The sequence below is a fragment of the Moschus berezovskii genome, chromosome 6, assembly GCF_049115385.1.
Source record: "Moschus berezovskii isolate FMDL1 chromosome 6, NW_MosBer_1.0, whole genome shotgun sequence".
NCBI lineage: Eukaryota > Metazoa > Chordata > Mammalia > Artiodactyla > Moschidae > Moschus > Moschus berezovskii.
The window spans coordinates 103745929-103767154 of NC_142465.1; the positions used below are offsets into that span (position 1 = coordinate 103745929).

The 21226-nt window shown below is 40.0% G+C and overlaps 2 protein-coding genes across 2 annotated transcripts; one reads left to right on the forward strand and one right to left on the reverse strand.

The window, feature by feature from the left end:
• Positions 1-7891: 7891 nt before the first annotated feature.
• Positions 7892-8830, forward strand: LOC129536272 (taste receptor type 2 member 42-like). Its single transcript, XM_055395093.2, has one exon. The coding sequence runs from the start codon at positions 7892-7894 to the stop codon at positions 8828-8830; it is 939 nt and encodes a 312-aa protein (XP_055251068.2).
• A 9736-nt stretch (positions 8831-18566) lies between these two features.
• SMIM10L1 (small integral membrane protein 10 like 1) lies at positions 18567-20674 on the reverse strand. Its single transcript, XM_088837321.1, has one exon. The coding sequence runs from the start codon at positions 20506-20508 to the stop codon at positions 20302-20304; it is 207 nt and encodes a 68-aa protein (XP_088693447.1). The 5' UTR covers positions 20509-20674; the 3' UTR covers positions 18567-20301.
• Positions 20675-21226: the final 552 nt, after the last annotated feature.

A 21226-nucleotide genomic window follows, 5' to 3' on the forward strand; every position in this document is an offset into this window, starting at 1 on the left:
AATAAAAATGTTGTAAACACAGAACCTTAAAATGACTGTTGACTTAAAGTGCCCAATGTGAACATTGTGAATTAATTTTTCTTAGGGCAAAATGAGGACAGCAGCCGTGAATTCAGCACCTCAGATAACTCCAAGAGACTGCTCCAAAGAGGCATGGGAGAAGGTCAGAATAGAGGTGATTTTGGTGATGGGGGAGTATATGCAATCAAGCACATTATTTTGCAGAAGGTTTCTGCAAGTCATGAAGAGTTGTCATCACCATGAAGGACTTTAGTGCTTTTTAGGAGATACAAGAACTGAGCTCATAAAGTTCTCTCCTAAAAATATCTAACCATCTGAGGACCTGTTGTGCTAGTTTTATCCCTGTGCATTATTTCCCTGTGCATTATTTCTGCTCTCTACCCTGAACTCCTATAGGCAGTGTTGAAAATCAGCCACTGCAACAGTAGGTGATGTAATCCTTATAGAGGTAGACGGCAACTGTCATTATGTAGCTGACATGGCCAAAAGAGGTTTAAAACAAAGAAGCAGACTATTATTAGGAGTCCAAGCTAGACTAGCCACTACTTTGCAGAATAAGAAAAAAATCAAGTGAACTTATAAAAAGATTCTGAATAATTATTCCCTAAGTGTATAATAATACTTTTATGTCTAATTAATATTTTTCTGTCTCCTTTATATTGATCAAAATCACACTTTGATATCAAAGGTATATGTGTGTGGTGTGTGTAAGAATTGTATGAACACTAATGTCCTTTGTCAGAGAGAACAAAAACAATTCACCAGGGACAAAAACAGAAAGGAAAGTTTACAAGAGAATATCACCTATTTGTAGAATTTTCGGACTTCTTTATAAATGTGTGTGTGTGTGTGTGAGTGTGGATATGTTTATGTTTAGTGCTGAGTTGATGCTTAAAATAATTAAAAATTTAAAAAGCAGGGTTTCCCTGGTGGCTCAGCTGGTAAAGAATCTGCCAGTAATGTGGGAGACCTGGGTTTGATCCCTGGGTTGGGAAGATCCCCTGGAGAAGGGAACGGCTACCCACTCCAGTATTCTGGCCTGGAGAATTCCAGGGACTGTATAGTCCATGGGGTTGCAGAGTCAGACAGGACTGAGGGACCTTCACTTCGTTTACCTTCAAAAAAGCAGCTGAAAAATGTATATATATCTTCAGTTCAGTTCAGTTCAGTCGCTCAGTCATGTCCAACTCTTTGCGAACCCATGAGCCGCAGCACATCAGGCCTCCCTGTCCATCACCAACTCCCGGAGTCCACCCAAACCCATGTCCATCGAGTCGGTGATGCCATCCAACCATCTCATCCTCTGTCGTACCCTTCTCCTCCTGCCTTCAATCTTTCCCAGCATCAGGGTCTTTTCAAATTAGTCAGCTCTTCGCATCAGGTGGCCAAAGTATTGGAGTTTCAGCTTCAACATCAGTCTCTCCAATGAACACCCAGGCCTGATCTCCTTTAGAATGGACTGGTTGGATTTCCTTGCAGTCCAAGAGACTCTCAAGAGTCTTCTCCAACACCACAGTTCAAAAGCATCAATTCTTCAACACTCAGCTTTCTTTACAGTCCAACTCTCACATCCATACATACCACTGGAAAAACCATAGCCTTGACTAGATGGACCTTTGTTGGCAAAGTAACGTCTCTGCTTTTTAATATGCTGTCTAGGTTGGTCATAATGTTCTTTCCAAGGAGTAAGCGTCTTTTAATTTCATGACTGCAATCACCATCTGTAGTGATTTTGGAGCCCCCCAAATTAAGTCAGACACTGTTTTCACTGTTTACCTATCTATTTGCCATGAAGTGATGGGACCAGATGCCATGATCTTAGTTTTCTGAATGTTGATCTTATACCAGCTTTTTAACTCTCCTCTTTCACTTTCATCAGGAGACCCTTTAGATCTTCTTCCCTTTCTGCCATAAGGGTGGTGTCATTTGCATATCTGAGGTTATTGATATTTCTCCCGGCAATCTTGATTCCAGCTTGTGCTTCTTCCAGCCCAGCGTTTCTCATGATGTACTTTGTATATAAGTTAAATAAGCAGGGTGACAATATATAGCCTTGACGTACTCCTTTTCCTATTTGGAACCAGTCTGTTGTTCCATGTCCAGTTCTAACTGTTGCTTCCTGATCTGCATACAGGTTTCTATCTTAAGGCCAGTCATTTCAGTTCAGTGGCTGTCATGTTCTACATGTGACCCCCTGGAATGAAGCATGCCAGGCTTTCCTATCATCACCAACTCCCAGAGCCTGCTCAAACTCATGTCCATCGAGTCGGTGATGCCATCCAACCATCTCATCCTCTGTTGTCCCCTTCTCCTCCTGCCTTCAAACTTTCCTAGCAACAGGGTCTTTTACAATGAGTCAGTTTTCCCTTCAGGTGGCCAGAATATTGGAACTTCAGCTTTAGCCTCAGTCTTCCAATGAATATTAGCATTGACTGGTTTGATTTCCTTGCAGTCCAAGGGACTCTCAAGCATCTTCTTCAGCATCACAGTTCAAAAGTATCAGTTTTCAGTTCAAAAGCATCAGTTTTTCAGCACTCAGCTTTCTTTATAGTCCAACTCTGACATCCATACATGACTACTGCAAAAACCACAGGTTTGACTAGATGGAACTTTGTCTTCAAAGAAATATCTCTGCCTTTTAATATGTTGTCCATGGTGGTCATAACTTTTCTTTCAAGGAGCAAGAGTGTTTTAATTTCACGGCTGGAGCCACCATTTGCAGTGATTTGGAGCCCAAAAAATAAAGTCTCTCACTGCTACCATTGTTTTCCCATCTATTTGCGATGAAGTGATGGGACCAGAATCCATAATCTTAGTTTTTTGAATGTTGACTTTTAAGCCAGCTTTTTCACTCTTGTCTTTCACTTTTACCAGGAAGCTCTTTAGTTCTTCTTCACTTTCTGCCATAAGGATGATGTCATCTGCATGTCTAAGGTTATTGATATTTCCCCCGGATTTCGCATGATGTACTCTGCATATAAGTTAAATAAGTCGGGTGACAATATACAGCCTTTACGTACTCCTTTCCCAATTTGGAATCAGGCTGCTGTTCCATGTCCAGTTCTAACTGTTGCTTCTTGACCTGTGTACAAATTTCTCAGGAGGTAGGTAAGGTGTCCAGTATACCTTTTCCCCACAATTTGTTGTGATCCACACAGTCAAAGTCTTTGACAAAGTCAATAAAGCCTATGGAAATTTCGTGCTTTTTTGATGATCCGACAGATGTTGGTAATTTGATCTCTGGTTCCTCTGCCTTTTGTAAATCCACCTGGAAGTTAATGGTTCACATACTGTTGAAGCCTGGCTTGGAGAATTTTGATCATTATATTGCTAGCATGTGAGATGAGTGCAACTGGGTGGTACTTTGAACATTCTTTGGCATTGCCTGTGTTGGGATTAGAATGAAAACTGACCTCTACCAGTCCTGCTGAGTTTTCCAAATTTGCTGACAAATTGAGTGCAGTACTTAACAGCATCATCTTTCAGGATTTGAAATAGCTCAACTGGAATTCCATCCTCTCCATTAGCTTTGTTCATAGTGATTCTTCCTAAGACCCACTTAACTTCACATTTCAGCATGTCTGCTCTAGGTGAGTGATCATACCATCATGGTTAAATGGGTCATGATGATTTTTTTTTTTGTATAGTTCCTCTGTGCATTCTTGCGACCTTTTCTTAATATCTTCTGCTTCTGTTAGGTCCATACCATTTATGTCCTTTATTGTGCCCATCTTTGCATGAAATGTTCCCTTGGTATCTCTAATTTTCTTGAAAAGATCTGTAGTCCTTCCTGTTCTATTGTTTTCCTCTATTTCTTTGCACTGATCACTGAGGAAGGCTTTTTTTTCTCTCCTTGCTATTCTTTGGAACTCTTCAAATGGGTATATCCTTCCTTTTCTCCTTTGCGTTTAGCTTCTCTTTTTCTCTCAGTTATTTGGAAGACCTCCTCAGACAGTCTTTTTGATTTTCTTTTTCTAGGGAATGTTCTTGATATTTGCCCCCTGTGCAATGTCATAAACCCCCATATAATCCCTTGAATCTATTTTTCAGGTCCACTGTATAATTTAGGTCATATCTGAATGGTCTAGTGGTTTTCCCTAGTTTCTTCAATTTAAGTCTGAATTTGGCAATAAGGAGTTCACGATCTGAGCCACAGTCCACTCCCAGTCTTATTTTTGCTGACGGTATAGAGCTTCTTCATCTTGGGCTGCAAAGAATATAATCAATTAAGTGGGCCTTAGGAAGCATCACTATGAACAAAGCTAGTGGAGGTCATGGAATTCCAGTTGAGCTATTTCAAATCCTAAGAGATGATGCTGTGAAAGTGCTAAATTGAAAAACTCATCAGTGGCCACAGGACTGGAAAAGGTCAGTGTTCACTCCAATCCCACAGAAAGGCAATGCCAAGGAATGTTCAAACTACGGCACTGTTGAACTCACCTTACATGCTAGCAAAGTAATGCTCAAAATTCTTCAAGCTAGGCTTCAACAGTATGTGAAACGTGAACTTCCAGATGTTCAAGCTGGATTTAGAAAAGGCAGAGGAACCAGAGATCAAATTGTTAATGCTCAATCATCCAAACGGAGAAGGCAATGGCAAGCCACTCCAGTACTCTTGCCTAGAAAATCCCATGGACAGAGGAGCCTGGTAGGCTGCAGTCCATGGGGTCGCTACGAGTCAGACATGACTGAGCGACTTCACTTTCACTTTTCACTTTTACACATTGGAGAAGGAAATGGCAACCCACTCCAGTGTTCTTGCCTGGAGAATCCCGGGGATGGGGGAGCCTGCTGGGCTGCCATCTATGGGGTCGCACAGAGTCGGACACGACTGAAGTGACTCAGCAGCAGCAGCAATCATCCAAAAAGCAAGAGAGCTCCAGAAAAACATCTACTTCTGCTCTATTGACTATGCCAAAGCCTTTGACTGTGTGGATCCCAACAAACTGTGGAAAATTCTTCAAGAAATGGGAATACCAGACCACCTGCTCTGCCTCCTGAGAAAATGTATGCAGGTCAAGAAGCAACAGTTACAACCTGACATGGAACAGCATACTGGTTCCAAATTGGGAAAGGAGTACATCAAGGCTGTATATTTTCAGCCTGCTTATTTAACTTATATGCAGAGTACATCATGAGAAATGCAGGGCTGGATGAAGTACAAGTTGGAATCAATATTTCTGGGAGAAATATCAATTACCTAAGATATGCAGATGACACCACCCTTATGGCAGAAAATGAAGAGGAACTAACTCTTGATGAAAGTGAAAGAGGATAGTGAAAAAGTTGGCTTAAAGCTAAACATTCAGAAAACTAAGATCATGGCATCTGGTCCCATCACTGCCTGGCAAATAAATGGGGAAACAATGGGAACAGTGACAGACTTTATTATTTGGGCTCCAAAATCACTGCAGATGGTGACTGCAACCATGAAATTGAAAGACAATTGCTCCTTGGAAGAGTAGTTATGACCAACCTAGGCATAATATTAAAAAGCAGGGACATTACTTTGCCAACTAAGGATCATCTAGTCAAAGCTATGGTTTTTCCAGTAGTCAAGTATGGATGTGAGAGTTGGACTATAAAGAAAGCTGGGCACCAAAGAATTGATGCTTTTGAACTGTGGTGTTGGAGAAGACTCTTGAGAGTCCCTTGATAAGCAAGGACATCCAACCAGTCCCTCAGAAAGGAAATCAGTCCTGAATATTCAATGGACTCATGCTGAAGCTCCAATCCTTTGGCCACCTGAATTGAAGAACTGACTCTTTTAGAAAGACCCTGATGTATGGATGTGAGAGTTGGACTGTGAAGAAAGCTGATCGCCGAAGAATTGATGCTTTTGAACTGTGGTGCTGGAGAAGACTCTTGAGAGACCCTTGGACTGCAAGGAGATCCAACCAGTCCATTCTAAAGGAGATCAATCCTGGGTGTTCATTGGAAGGACTGATGCTAAAGCTGAAACTCCAATACTTTGGCCACCTCATGCAACGAGCTGACTCACTGGAAAAGACTCTGATGCTAGGAAGGATTGGGGATGGGAGGAGATGGGGACAACAAAGAATGAGATGGCTGGATGGCATCACCGACTCGATGGACATGAGTTTGAGTGAACTCCGGGAGTTGGTGATGGACAGGGAGGCCTGGCGTGCTGTGATTCATGGGGTCGCAAAGAGTCGGACACGACTGAGCGACTGAACTGAACTGAACTGAACTGATACTGGGAAAGATTGAAGGCAGGAGGAGAAGGGGACGACAGAGGATGAGATGGTTGGACGGCATCACCGACTCAATGAACAGGAGTTTCAACAAGCTCTGGGAGTTGACGATTGACAGGGAAGCCTGTTGGCTACAGTCCATAGAGTCAGAAGAAGTCAGATACGAGCGAGCAACTGAACTGAACTGAACTGAATGACTTCACTGATGATGCTCAGTTGCTCAGTCATGTCTCACTCTTTGCCACCCCATGGACTGCAGCAAGCCAGGCCCCTCTGTCCTCCTTAATTCCCAGAATTTGCTCAAGTACATGTCCATTGAGTTTGTGATGCTATCTAACCATCTCATCCTCTACCACTCTCTTCTCTTTTTCCTTCAATCCGTTCCAGATCAGGGCCATTCCTATGAGTTGCTCTTCACATCAGGTGGCCATAGCATTGGAGCTTCAGCTTCAGCATCAGTTCTTTCAACGAATACTCAGGGTTGATTTCCTTTAGTATTGACTGATATTCTTGCAGTCTAAGGGACTAGCTCATACGCATATATATATATATATGACTCCCGAGGTAACTGCAGTTTACAGTTAAGTTTGAAAACCATTGTATTAGTTACCTCTTTGTTGAAGTGAAAATACATTTTACTTATAAACTGATAAGAATTTTATCAAAAGCAGAATTAATGGAAGGAGAACCTCCCTCTTATTCATCCATTGCCTGCTTTTTTTTTCTTTTGGCTTTTTTCTTAGTATTTTTACCTCTCAGGTGATAATTGTTAATTCAGAATCAAATAGGCAGTAGCTCATTGGAAACAAAGTCCAAAAATTCATAGTAGGAGCTCAGATAGAGGTATGATTTTCACACCTTTGCACATTATTCTGGACAATCACTTCCATTTTAATCTATCTTCAAGAAATCTTAAAATGCTTCAAACCCTAAGCCAGTTGTCTTTGTCCTGAGGAAGCGAGAATTAACTATCGACTATAGATTTTGTAGCACCATCCTCGGTGTTGCAACTGCATTTTGCTCAAATTTTTGTCATATTCAACAATAATAGTTTATTTAAAGTGACTTTTTCCATGACTCTGTGAGGTCCTAGATATTGCTTCTCTTTATTATGTTTCTTTCATCTGTAACAATATCTGAAATGTTATGGATTTTATTAAATGAAATCGACGAATAATGCTTCTATTTCAGAGGTTATTTTCTGAGAATACTACGAAAATTAAGAAACTTGAATCCAAATGGGATCGAGTTTCGGTTGAGAAAGGAAGTACAAACGAGTGTAAAGAAATCTGTCTCACATTTGCATGTTTGCATATCTGCCTTTCCTTTGCAGATGTCTCCACAAGTGGAAAATTACTGCCAACACTAATGATGAGTGTGAACATTCACTGCATTATCTGGAAATCAATAGTTGTTTAAAAGTAATGTTCAAGTTTTTCATTTAGAGCTATGGGAGTGAATCTCCTTGCATAAATTTCAGAACTATTGCTGGAATAAAAGAGAAAGGTCTTTAAAGATATGTGAGATGGTATCTGAGTTTCATTAAGCATTTTTGAAAAGAATCAAACTGAGTATCATTCTACAACACTTGGACAACAACAGCAAGAAAAAATCAGTGACAAATAGTATTAGCTTTCTGGATTCTTTCTACAGAAATGCCATCTGGAATTGAAAGTACTTTCCTGGTTGCAACAACAGGAGGATTTGTGATTGGAATGTTGGGAAATGGGTTCATTGTACTAGTTAACTGCATCGACCTGGTGAAGAAACAAAAGCTCTCATCAGCTGACTGCATCCTCACAGGCCTGGCTATCTCCAGAATCAGTCAACTTTGGGTAATACTATGTGATTCATTTTCATTGGTACTGTGGCCACACCTCTATGCCATTGATAAACTAACAAAAGTTGCTAGTATTTTTTGGATACTGTCCAATCACCTAGCTACCTGGTTTGCCACATGTCTGAGTGTTTTCTACTTCTTCAAAATAGCCAGCTTCTCCCACCCCTGCTTCACTTGGCTGCGGTGGCGAATTCGTGGTGTGGTACTGGTGCTTCTCTTGGGGTCTTGGTCCTTGCTATCTTTGAACTTTGAATCAATATATGTGTTTAATCATATCTCAAATAACAGCTACAAAATATATGCAAGAAACTCAACGTGGTCCTCAGATGTAAGTGAAACTCATTATCTTCACCAGTTGATTGTTTTCAACGTCATCAACTTAATCCCCTTTCTTCTGGCCCTGACCTCACTGCTCCTCTTATTTCTCTCCTTGATGAGACACATCAGGAATTGGCAGCTCAACCCCAGCTCGAAGGATATCAGCACAGAGGCCCATAAAAGAGCCATGAAAATGGTGATGTCTTTCCTCTTCCTCTTCATCATTCATGTTTATTCCATCCTATTAACAGATTGGGTTTTCCTTAAACGGCAGGGCCATCTGGCCAAATTGGTGGTTGTGTTAACTTCAACTGTTTTTCCTTCAAGCCACTCCTTTATCCTAATTTTGGGAAATAGCAAGCTGAGAGAAAATGCTGTAGGACTGCTGTGGTATCTTAATTGCCACCTGAAAAGAGTGAAATCTTTAGCTTCATAGATTTATCCAGAATTTTCTATATTTCAAGAGCATTGAATTAATCAAGATACAATAAAGATGCATTTTAACTTCGCTTTTCTCAATGGATTCCTTTAGATTCCACTGAGCATCAGAAACTTTCCCTAGAATGGCCTATAATCTAACAATCTACTCACAGAGGTGAATCGATCTTTTTAAAAAGCAAGCATCATTGGCATCATAAGACTTTCTACTAGTGAAAAATATTGGAGCAATATAAATATAAAATATATAATGCACTATGTACTAATTTTATATATGTTGGTATATGTTTACCACAGAATATATAAGGACAAATACACGATCATTTGGACATGCCCATCCTTTCCAAGGTAGAACAGGTGAAATATTTTTATAAAATTAAGCTAAAAACAAATCAAAGGGGCTCTCCTGGTGACTCAGTGGTGGAGGGTCTGCTTGCCAATGCAGGAGACACAGGTTTAGTCTCTGACTTGGGAAGGTCCCACATGTCATGGAGTAACTGGGCCCTTGCCCAGACTGAGTCTGTGCCCTGGATCCTGGAAGCCACAATTACTGAACCCATGTGCTGCAACTGCTGAAGCCTGTGCACCCTAGAGCCCGTGTTCTGCAATAAGAGAAGACACCACAATGAGAAGCCTAGTTTCTGCACCTAGTGCAAAGCCTGCACAGCAATGAAGACCAAGAAAGCCCCAAATTAAAAATAAAGAAGTTAAATTATAAAAAATAGATAAATGAAGGGCTAAAAATGTTCGAAGCACAGAACCTTAAAATGGCTGTTGACTTAAAAAAAATGCACAGTGTGAATTTTCCAAGTTAAGTTTTTCTTAGAGCAAAATGAGGACAGCAGCCCTGGATTCAGCATCTCAGGTAGCTCTGAGAGACTGCTCCAAAGAGGCAGGGGAGAAGGTCAGTATAGAGGTGATTTTGGTGAAGGGGGAATATATGCAATCAAGCAGGCTTTTTTGCAGAACATTTCAGCTGGTCACAAAGAGCAGTCATCACCATGAAGGACTTAAGTGCTTTTTAGATACTAGGAGACACAAGAACTAGGATCTCATAAAGCTGTCTCCTGAAAATATCTATCTGAAGACCTGTTCTGCCAGTTTTTCCCTGACCTCAGAGTACCTGATTTCTGTTCTCTGCCCTGAACTCCTTTAGGGAGTCTCGAAAATCAGCAGCTGCAACAGTAGATGATTTAATCCTTATAGAGACAGGTGGCAAGTGTCATTTTGTAGCTGACTTGGCCAACATAGCTTTTAGAAAAAGGAGCAGACTATTATTAGGAATCCAAGCTAGACTAGCCAGTTCTTTGTAGAATAAGGAAAAAAAGTAACTGAACCTATAAAAAGAGACTGTATAATTATCCTAAGTGTATAATAATACTTTTATGTCTACTTAATATTTTTACATCTACTTTACATGGATCAAAATCATACTTTGATATCAAATTTGTGTATGTGTGGTGTGTGTGTGTGTGTATGTGTGTAAGAACTGTATGAAAAATAATGTCCCTTGTCAAAGAGAATAAAAACAATTCACCAGGGGTAAAAGAAGAAAGGGAAATTTACAAGAGAATGTCAGCTATTTGTAGAATTTTCAGACATGTTTATGGGGTGTGTGTGTATGTGTGCATATATATATATAGTGCTGAGTTGATGTTTATAATAATTAAAATAAAATAAAAGTAGCTGAAAATGTATATTCATCTTAAGACCAGCCGGTGGCAAATTCATGCTTGCTAATGACATTGGTGGTGGTGCTCAGTTGCTCAGTGATGTCTGACTCTGCAGCTCTATGGACTATAACCTACCAGTTCCCTCTGTCCATGGAATTTTCCAGGCAAGAATACTGGAGTGGGCTGCCATTTCCTACTCCATAGAATCTTCCTGACTCAAGGACTGAAGCCAGGTCTCCTGCATCTGCTGCATTGTCTGGCAGATTCTTTACCACTGGGCCACCTGGGAAGCCCCCCACCCCGGAAAAAAACATAAAAAAATGAAGAAACGTTTGCTAGAATTGCCATAATTTTTCAATGGTAGAATCAAAAAAAACCAAACACTCCCCCAGCAAACTAGAAAATAAATGTTGAAAATGTTTATGAATTATATGAAAATATATAGTTATAAGTTAATTTTGATGTAGCAGTAGGTCTGGTCTGACACTAGGAAGAGTGGAAGAACCATAAAGGCTTTGTTAAGTGTACCCTTACTCCAGGGAACTGAGCTATGGTGTGCTCTGATGTTAAGGATGATGAGAAGATGATACATGTATATGCAGGTCTATAAAGATTTAGATTTCTAAGCTGCATTCATTATGTTGGATACTATATAAGAAGTTTACTGGGTGGGGGAAGTAGATGAAACATACAAACTTAACAGTTGTAAGATAAATAAGTAGAAAGTAATATAAAATGATGACTATAATTAATACTGTTGTATGGTAAATTTGAAAGTTGCTTAGAGAGTAGATTACAAAAGTTTTAATCGCAGGAGAAAATATATCTTTTCCTTTTTTGTATTCTTACTAGATGATGAATGTTAACTAAACTTATTGTGGTAATCATTTTGCAATATATGTAAGTTAGATTGTTACGTGTATACCTTAAACTTACCGAGTGCTGTGTCAATTATATTTCAATAAAAGTGAAAGAAAACTTAAATTTCCTAATGATTGTCACTGGGATTTCTTTGTTTTAGGAAAGGTGAAATTCTAATTATACTGGTTATATTTAAGTTCAATATGGAGGATAATTTGATTTAGAATCCTTTTCAGTAAAAAAGCTAAAAATTCCTTTGTACTTATGAGAAGCACAGGTTTAGATTTTTAGATTTGCATTTCAGTATTACTAAACTTTTCTTTAATGACTAAGATTAAAAAATAGATTCAAGCAACTATGCATAGCCCTTGGTGATTTAGCAGCAAATGTCTCATTAAGATTAAATCCTCCCTTCTCATGTACTAATCTTGGAGAGATAAGTTGTAAGAAGTAGGAGCCTATTTCAAATAATAGGCGCACAGAAAAATGACTATAAAGATGGAGCCTGGAGAATAGGTCAAACAGTGGCTACCAATGTATTTTGTTTCTTCTCCCTATTAAACTGGCATTCAGAGATTAAACTCTGTGCCTCTCAGTGTAGAGAACAACAAATGGATATCAAGTGGGGGAGCAGGGTGGGATGAACTGGAAGATTGGGATTGACATACACACACTGCTATGTATGAAACGGACTTCTCTGATGGTTCAGATGGTAAAAGAATCCACCTGCAATGCAGGAGACCTGAGTTCCATCCCTGGGTCGGAAAGATCCTTTGGAGAAGGGAATGGCAACCCACTCCAGTATTCTTATTTGAAGAATTTCAAGGACAGAGGAGCCTGGCGGGCTACAGTCCATGCAGTCACAAAGAGTCAGACACGACTGAGAGACTAGTACACACACACTTATAAAACAGATAACAAGAACCTATGGGATATCACAGGGAACTCTAGTAAATGCTCTGTGGCAACCTATATATCAGTGAAGGAAAGGAAATCAAAAAAGGGGAAGGAAATTTAAAAAAGAGGGAATATATTATAAACATATAGCTGATTCACTTTGTTGTACAGCAGAAACTAACACAATGCTGTAAACCAATTATAGTCCAAAAAATTAAAAACAAAACACAACTCTGTGCCTCTCCTTTCCATAGCACAGCCTGCATTAGAGACCCCAGCCTTGACCCAAGAAAAGCTACTAGTTTCATTCATAGCTGGTCTCATGCAATCTGGAGAGTGCTGGATCCTCTACTGGAACCACATTATTGGGATTGTCAATGGTTTAAATGACAATCATATAAAATGATTGTCAATGTTTGCCTGCTGATTACTTCCCTCCAAAATAAACTTTTTATAGTCTTGGTGTAGATAATTTTGGTTTTTTGTTTGTTTTTTCCCTCAGTTTGCCCACACCTAAGATCAGGAGTGTTGCAAATAAGCTGTTTCTGATGTCAAGTGAAAGTGAAAGTCGCTCAGTGGTGTCGCAACTCTTGCGACCCCATGGACTATACAGTCCAAGAATTCTCTAGGCTAGAATACTGGAGTGGGTAGCTGTTCCCTTCTCCAGCGGATCTTCCCAACCCAGGGATCAAACCCAGGTCTCCCACACTGCAGGTAGATTCTTTACCAGCTGAGCCACCAGGGAAGTCCAAGAATACTGGAGTGGGTAGCCGACGCCTTCTCCAGAGGATCTCCCTGACCCAGGAATTGAACAGGGTCTCCTGCATGGCAAGCAGATTCTTTACCAGCTGAGTTACCAGGGAAGCCTCCAATGTCAAAAAAGGCTAGAACTTAATCTGTAAAGATATTTTAGTGTTCAAGCCATGCTGTCTTTAACTTTATTGAGAGATCCCAGCAGAAATCTGCACAGATTAATACAGAATGTGACAATGCTGAATCTCTGATTGTTCAGGTATTTTGTCTGCTGCTGTTGGTCTGCTGCTGTTGGTCAAACCTCAGGCCCTTTGAGCCAGAGACTTCTATAACTTTCAAACTGAAATACAGAAATCAGAGGGACACCTGAAAAACCCATTCTTCCACAGTTCACCCACTTTGACCTTGGTTAGCGCTGTGTATAGAGATCTATGCTTTGGGCTCGATTGCCAGTAACAAACCTTCATTTAAAAAATGGATCAGGGGGTTAGTTTGGTCAATTTAAAAAAAGTTAGACAATATATATTTTTTGGAGGGAAAAAAAGCACAGGTGATAGATGGATTATTTTCAATTTTGGAGGGATACCAACATAGATACTGTTTCAGAAGACTAAGGCACTATCTTAACTTGTATATTAGTACCTCTATTTCTTAGTCCCATGTTTAAATGAGTTCTAAAATATCATCTTTTCCTTCTATATAGATTTAGCCTAACCTCTAAATTTTAAGGCTTCTATTAATTGTATTCCTCTTTGCTGTTTGAGATGTTTTTTCTTACCAGTTAAAAAGCTAAAATAGACTTTTAAAAAAGATTTTTTAAAACATCTTGTTTCTTTATCTGCTGGACACAATCTACACTACCGTGCCAATGATTTCAGAGTCAGACGTTGTAAGTATAGCATAGCATTTCCTTAGTGGTTTTTGCTTTTTGGTGGTGTGATGATTTATTTTTCCTCATTTTTATTTGCATGAAAAAGTATACCCACTCTCCCTCACTCAATATATGAAAGGTCTCTATTCCTTCTTATTGTTCACTGATGGCACTTCACCCACCTTGCTGTGAATAAATCCACTTGGTGCTTGAAAGCCGTTAAGGATGACCAGGAATTTCTAATGCTCTTTGTAGATCCCTAATTAGGACAGAAACTGGCAGGAGTGCCCTCTGATGTACTTTACTAAGAATTCCATTGTTTTGTCATTAGTTGTAGGCACTCAGCAATGTCCTTAGGCCTTTCAGCTCCTCTGAGAGCAATGCTGAGCTCCATATTAGTGAGAAGTGGGGAGGAGTTGGCCTCAGCTGCTAAAAGATTCATGACCTGACCTGGTAGAAACCCTGCTGGGAAACATCAAGGGCTCTTGTTGAAATTTCCAGGTAGTTCCCACACTCAGAGTAATTCAAAAAGTAGACTTGATGTGACTCAATCCAGCCCAAGTGTTGAAAATTCTGACAGTTCTTGCAGGGGTTCTTTTCTTGGTCCAGTTTAGAACATTTCAAATCTACTCCTCAGACTACCTTCCAGGCATTAGGACTTCCTTCTCCTTCTTTTGTCCCTATATTCATAAGCTTTCTATTCTGCCACTCCTGTATGTCTCCATGTGTAAGTCCTATTTTTTTCTTGACTCTAGCAAATACTACTGATGCACCAGGAAAAGTCCCCATTAAAAAAAAAAAAAAACAGGACTGCAGAAATTTTAACAGGAAATTTAGTTAGGTCTCCTTAGGACATTGATGATTCAGCTTCAAAATTTATGTTTTTAACTGATCTCTACTACATCACAGAGAAGGCAATGGCAAGCCACTCCAGTACTCTTGCCTAGAAAATCCCATGATGGAGGAGCCTGGTAGGCTGCAGTCCATGGGGTCGCCAAGAGTAGGACACGACTGAGCGACTTCACTTTCACTTTTCACTTTCATGCATTGGAGAAGGAAATGGCAACCCACTCCAGTGTTCTTGCCTGGAGAATCCCAGGGATGGGGGAGCCTGGTAGGCTGCTGACTATGGGGTTGCTATGGGGTTGCACAGAGTCGGACATGCCTGAAGCAACTTAAGCAGCAGCAGCAGCTACTACATCATGGGAAGGAAAGTGTTTTCTTTCCATCCTAGGGGAAATGTCTTTTACTCTGTCTCTTTCATCATCTTCACCCCTCTTCTCCACAAATAGGCCAGATGGCTTGAGGCATCAGAATATAAAACACTTGAATTTACATATCAAATAATGTTTCAAAGTCAAAGTGTTAGTCCTTCAGTCTTGGACTGCAGCCCACCAGGCTCCTCTCTCCACGGGACTTCCCAGGCAAGAATACTGGCGTGTGTTGCCATTTCCTTCTCTAGGGGATTTTCCTGACCCAGGGATCAAACCCGGGTCTCCCACACTGCAGCCAGCACGGAAGCACTATCAAATAATGTTAAATATATTCTAATACAAAAGACCCTCAACAATTATATTTTAAAAAGATATCCTCAAATATTATTTAGGTTATACTTTTGTTTGAGAATCTGAGAAAAGCAATGGGATTATTCAGAATTGTTATTGTTCAGTTGCTAAGTTGTGTCCAACTATTTGTGACCCCATTTTTCCAGGTAAGGATACTGAAGTGGGTTGCCATTCCCTTCTCCAGGGGATCTTCCCAAGCAGGGATCGAACCTAGGTCTCCCACATTGCAGGCATATTCTTTACCATCTGAGCCAATCAAATATTGTTCATGAATGTCACTCAGCTGTGTCCAATTTTTGTGATACCATGAACTACAGTCCATGAAATTCTCCAGGCCAGAATACTGGAGTGGGTAACCTTTCCCTTTTCCAGGGTATCTTCCCAACCCAGGGATCGAACCAAGGTCTCTTGAATTGCAGGCAGATTCTTTACCAGTTGAGCCATAAGGGAAGCTCTCAAATAATGTTAAATATATTCTAATACAAAAGGCCCTCAATAATTACATTTTTAAAAAGATGTCCTGAAGTATTACTTAGGTAATACTTGTAAGAATCTGAGAAAAGCAATGGGATTATTCAGAATTGCTGTTGCTGTTCAGTCAGTAAGTCATGTCCAACTCCTGGCCACCCCGTGGACTGCAGCACACCAGGCTTCCCTATCTTTCACAATTTACCAGTTTGCTCAAACTCATGTCCACTGAGTCAGTAATGCAATCCAACCACCTCATTATCTGCTATCCCTTCTCCTTACCTCAATCTTTCCCAGCATTAGGGTCTTTTCCAATGAAAATAATTACTTATAGTTTTAAAAAAATTGAATTCCTTATCAAATTTATCTTTAGGGATAAACTTGAGATTCTCTCGTGGTTTGGCCAGTTACTATGACCTTGGAAACAAACTCAACCTCACTAAATCCTAGTTTCCTTATCTGGAAAATGATGGTGAGAGTATCTTCCTCATAGGGTACACACAAGGATTACGACCATATAAGTAAATAAGTTTTTCATAGTTACTAGTATTAAAAGCTCAATAAAATTTTTTTTTTAATTTATTTATTTTAATTGGAGGCTAATTACATTACTGTATTGGTTTTGCCATACATTGACATGAATCTGCCCCGGGTAAAAGCTCAATAAAATTTTAAAAACTGTTAATAAATTAAAAAAATATTGATTAGTGATGCTATGCTTTTTTAGCCAAGTAATCAATTAGGTTATGTGTTTACTATGATCATTATGTCCCCCTTTATAATTAAATTTTAACAGTCTCCAGTCCCTAGAATTTTTTTCAGTTACACTGCATAAACAAGTTTTTTCCTTTAATGATTAGAATTATGCCACCTTTCTGCTTCTTCAAGTTTGAGAGCTCTCTGAGCAAAATAATATTCATCATGGCCTATAAAAACTTGATTTATGGGCAATAAAGTAGATTCCTTTATTATCAGGGACACATATATCCTTATTTGTTTTATTGACTGCTGACTAGGTGTAGGAAAATCAACAAATTTGGCGTTCATTCAACAATACTTATCTACTCACATTAGGCAAAGCTCTAAGATGGAGACAGAGCAACAGATAAAATCTTTGGGTTCATGGATGCTGGGAGGAATAAAATTATTTGTAAAGTGAAATAGTAAGTGGTTAATAAGAAGCAGTGAGGGCAAAAATCTTGTTTTCTCCTGTGGGAAACTTCACTGAGCTGTAATATGTAGGAAGAAAAATAGACATCTGATTTTAAGAGCAATTGTTAAGAATAAGTGGAGACCTATGACTGATTCATGTTGATGTTTGGTAGAAATGAACACAATACTGTAAAGCAATTATCCTTCAATTAAAAATAAATTTTAAAAGTGGTAAATCACAGAGCTTTCATTCAGTTCTACTATACGCCTGCTGAAAGTATAAGCTGTAAAATTTGATAGGATATAGTATCTTCCCTCCCAGAGCTTCTAATCTAGTTGGAAGACATACTAATAAATCTGCTAAAGTGCCTTACTGTTTTCAGTGTTGTTTAGTCACTAAGTCGTGTCCAACTCTTTCACTACTGAAAGGCTCCTCTGTCCATGGGATTTCCCAGGCAAGGATACTGGAGTGAGTTGCCATTTCCTCTTTCAGGGGACAGTCCCAGGGATTGAACTTGTGTCTCCATTGCCAGGCGGATTCTTTACCACTGAACCACCTGGGAAGTCCTTCTTCACTGTAGCAAAAGACTAACAGAAAAGGCTGAGGAAAGCATATGTTCATGAGCCACCCAAATGGAGTATTCCCGTATGTCACCATTCCAGGGCTAATGGCAGCCACATTCTTTTATGTTACAAACTGGGATAATAGTGCCTCCATGAAATAGTGATGCCACCATTTGCCAGCCCATTGGCATTACTGAATTATTTCATTGATCTAATTACATTTCTGATAGTTTAGACTAATTTATGTTTTAGTCCCTGACTTTCACACCAAGATATAATTACCAAGGGAAGAGACTATAGTATAGAAAGCCTGTCTTCTTGAATATTTAAAAACAAAAACAAAAACTACATACACTAATTAATGCACGATTAAGAATGAATAAAGAAGCCTAAGATACTGGCATAGGTTGATATTAACATAGCCTTTTAGATGGACTAAAAGAAATGAACTCTAATTTGATCAAGAGCATCTGGGAAGAACTTAGTGGAAAAAGTGATGTCAAAGTTTGACCTTGAAACACACAGTAACCATAGACCAAAAAAAAAAAAAACCAAACAGGTACAGAAGGCAAAGAAAGTGTAAGAAGAAAGAGGAAGCTGGGCTCCTGCTCCAGCTCAGCTGGAGACAAGAATGGAAGGGTGTTAAGAACAATTACTCAAAGCCAGACATGCTGCTGAACGGAAACTCTGGAGTACACTTGTTTGTTGGATACAACTAGTGAAATGTGGAATACAGAACATCACAGTTTCAATCTTTATCTTGATGAATGACTGTCCCTTTCCACTCAAATGTCTCACCTAATATCTTTCTGGAAGGGCTTCCCTCTACCCTTACTGTCAGTAATCTACAAACATCTTTCAGCACTAAAACCTTCCACTGGTAAAGCAAGCACTCCAGAGTTTTAAGGTTTATTCACAAGTAATGAGATATTCTATAAAAACAAATACTTTTATTGTGTATATATCAAGCACTAAGGCAGGCTTATTTTAACTCTCAGAATGATCTATCCATTGGGTATGTTTACTCTCATTTAATAGGTTTGAGAAAACAGGGATCAGGCAGACTGTTGGGTTCACCTGGACCACAAAATTAGTTTGTATTTTAACAGAGGTTTGTCTGATATACACATACACACAGGGCTAGGAAAAAACACCGTTACTGTTAGACCAGTAGTAAAAAACAGCAATTCACTTTTTCTCTGCCCACCCCTGATTTTCGTTCACCGGAGACTACCAATTTTAACTCTAGCTATTTGTTACTGTACTTCTTTCTAAGTGACAAGTTATACTGCTTTTTTTAAAACCGACATTTCTGTATCAGATCTTGATGTATTCTCCATTACATATACACTCATTTCCAATTCTCCTAGGGTTACCTAATAATTTATTATTTGTATTTAGTGTTTACATAAATATGACTGACTTTATATGATGACTAACATTAATCATAGGTGAGTTAATGCAGTGTAATTTCTGAACTTTTTCCTGCAGTTCATAATTGCCTCAATTTTGATTAGAAAAAATATGCAGACCACTAATTCGTCTCCAGACTCTCTGAAACGTCAAAACCTCTTGACCCTATATTTACAAACACATGATAATGTATCCGTTTTTCTTTCTGAGACATTCCACCTGAACTATCATCTTTAGGCATTTCTTGTTGACCTCATGCTATTTTCCCTTCTTTCATATGGCTATATTTTAGCAACTTTATCATCACTCTTAAAATAAAATGACCTCTTCCCCCACTGACAATAGATTCTACCTGTCAACCTCCCACTTTAAAAGACACCATTACTTTTCCAGGCACCTGCCCCGCCATCCTACCGTGTAAATTGCACTTTTACGCCATCAAGGCTGATAATATTGGCACTCAACTCTGTAACCGTAATTAAGCATTCTCTTAAAAAGATGAAAACCATAAACAGCATTTACATTATGATTATTTAAATGTTATTCAATAAACCACCAAGCTTTGTGGTATGATTGGATTTCCTTTTCTTTGGCTCCAAGATTCTGAACCACATGCTAATTATAGCGACACTGAAATCGAGTCCACCTTCTTACACTCCAACCCTCTGTTAAAACCCAGAAGTATTTTACACTGTTTGGTTATCTGAAGGATGTGTCTCTCTTACAAAGTTTTTTTTTTTTTTTCCCACTTAAAAAGTTTCTGATCGTCATAGTTTTCTCTTGTGGAATGAAGAGATATTTGCCTTCCACTGCATATCCTTAAAATCTTCAGCTTCTGTCTCATCCTGTTTATAACCGAGTCTCAACTTCCCGAAATTTACTATTTATGAACACGGACCATGAGCTTGTATATTTCTGTCCTGAAAGTTTTGACAGCCTTCCCTTGTTATAATACATCCTGTTCGTCCCGTTTTTAAGGACACACAGCTTCTGAAACATTGTCGTGGGTCTTAACTGAAGTTCTCGGTTCCCGGAATCGCGTATTTCCTCTTCCTAAACTCGGGAGGTCTCGGTGCCAATTCAGGGGCTCGGAGGAGAGCAGACGGCGGAGAGGCGAGGGCGCAGCGGAGAAGGGAGATGAAGCACTCTCGCGAGACAGCGTGACTCCTCGCCCCGAGCTCCACGACGGCGCGGCGCCTCCTGGGAGTCGGCCATAATGCAGGCCCGGAACGCCGGCGGCATCCGCGGGGCTCTAAAAATGTACCTGCAAGCGGATGTTGAGAACGACGGAGCCCGCGATGTAGAAATACGGGAAGTTCATGCGCAGCTGCCAGGCCAGCTCGAAGAAGGCGAGCAGGGTGCGGGAAAGCCCCTTGCAGAAGATCCCGTACGAGCTGGGGGTCGCGGCCGGGCTCGAGGCCCTGAGGGCCAAAGATGACGGAGCCGCCGTGGTGGCCATGGACGCGATGTTGCCGCTCGCCCGGTGCGGTGCCTGGAACCGAGGGTGACAGAAGAGCCCCCGGACCCCCAGCTGATGGCGATGACCTGGAGGAGCCGGGGACTTAGCGGCCGCCGGGCTCACACTCCCGCCTCACGCAGCCGCCGCTTCTTTCTGGGTCTGCGGCTGGCGCTCCGCCCCTTCCTGTCTGCTGCTTAAACTGACATTGAGCGTTTCGAGTTTAACTCTTGGTAGGTCCGGAATGGGTTACTTATTTACATATATGCCACACAGTTATTTTATATAGCAATTACAAACAGCCTTCCAGATACTCGTTTCACTTTAAAATGAAGAAAGGAAACTAAGTGAAATTCTCTAATTTGCCCTAGAGCCCCGTCCAAAGCTCGCGTTAAAACTCGGATTAGTCTGCTCTGGACTGTTCCTGTCCGATTTCATAACATTGATCTCTTGAAATAAACCAGTTAGGGCACAGAGTCTCTGTATTCACAACATACTACTAAAACTTAAAGGGTCACAATCTCAGGCAATGAATTTCCTATGTATTAGGACTATTTCAATTGCAAGTGCCGGAAATTAACAAACGTAAAGCAAACACAGATTATTTATTGTTTTTGGAGGTACATACTATATGGAAATATCAAATTCTCCCTCATGTAAACCCATGAAACGTTCTGATTAGGTATGAAGGCTTCTATCATTTCTTCATGGGCATCTGTGA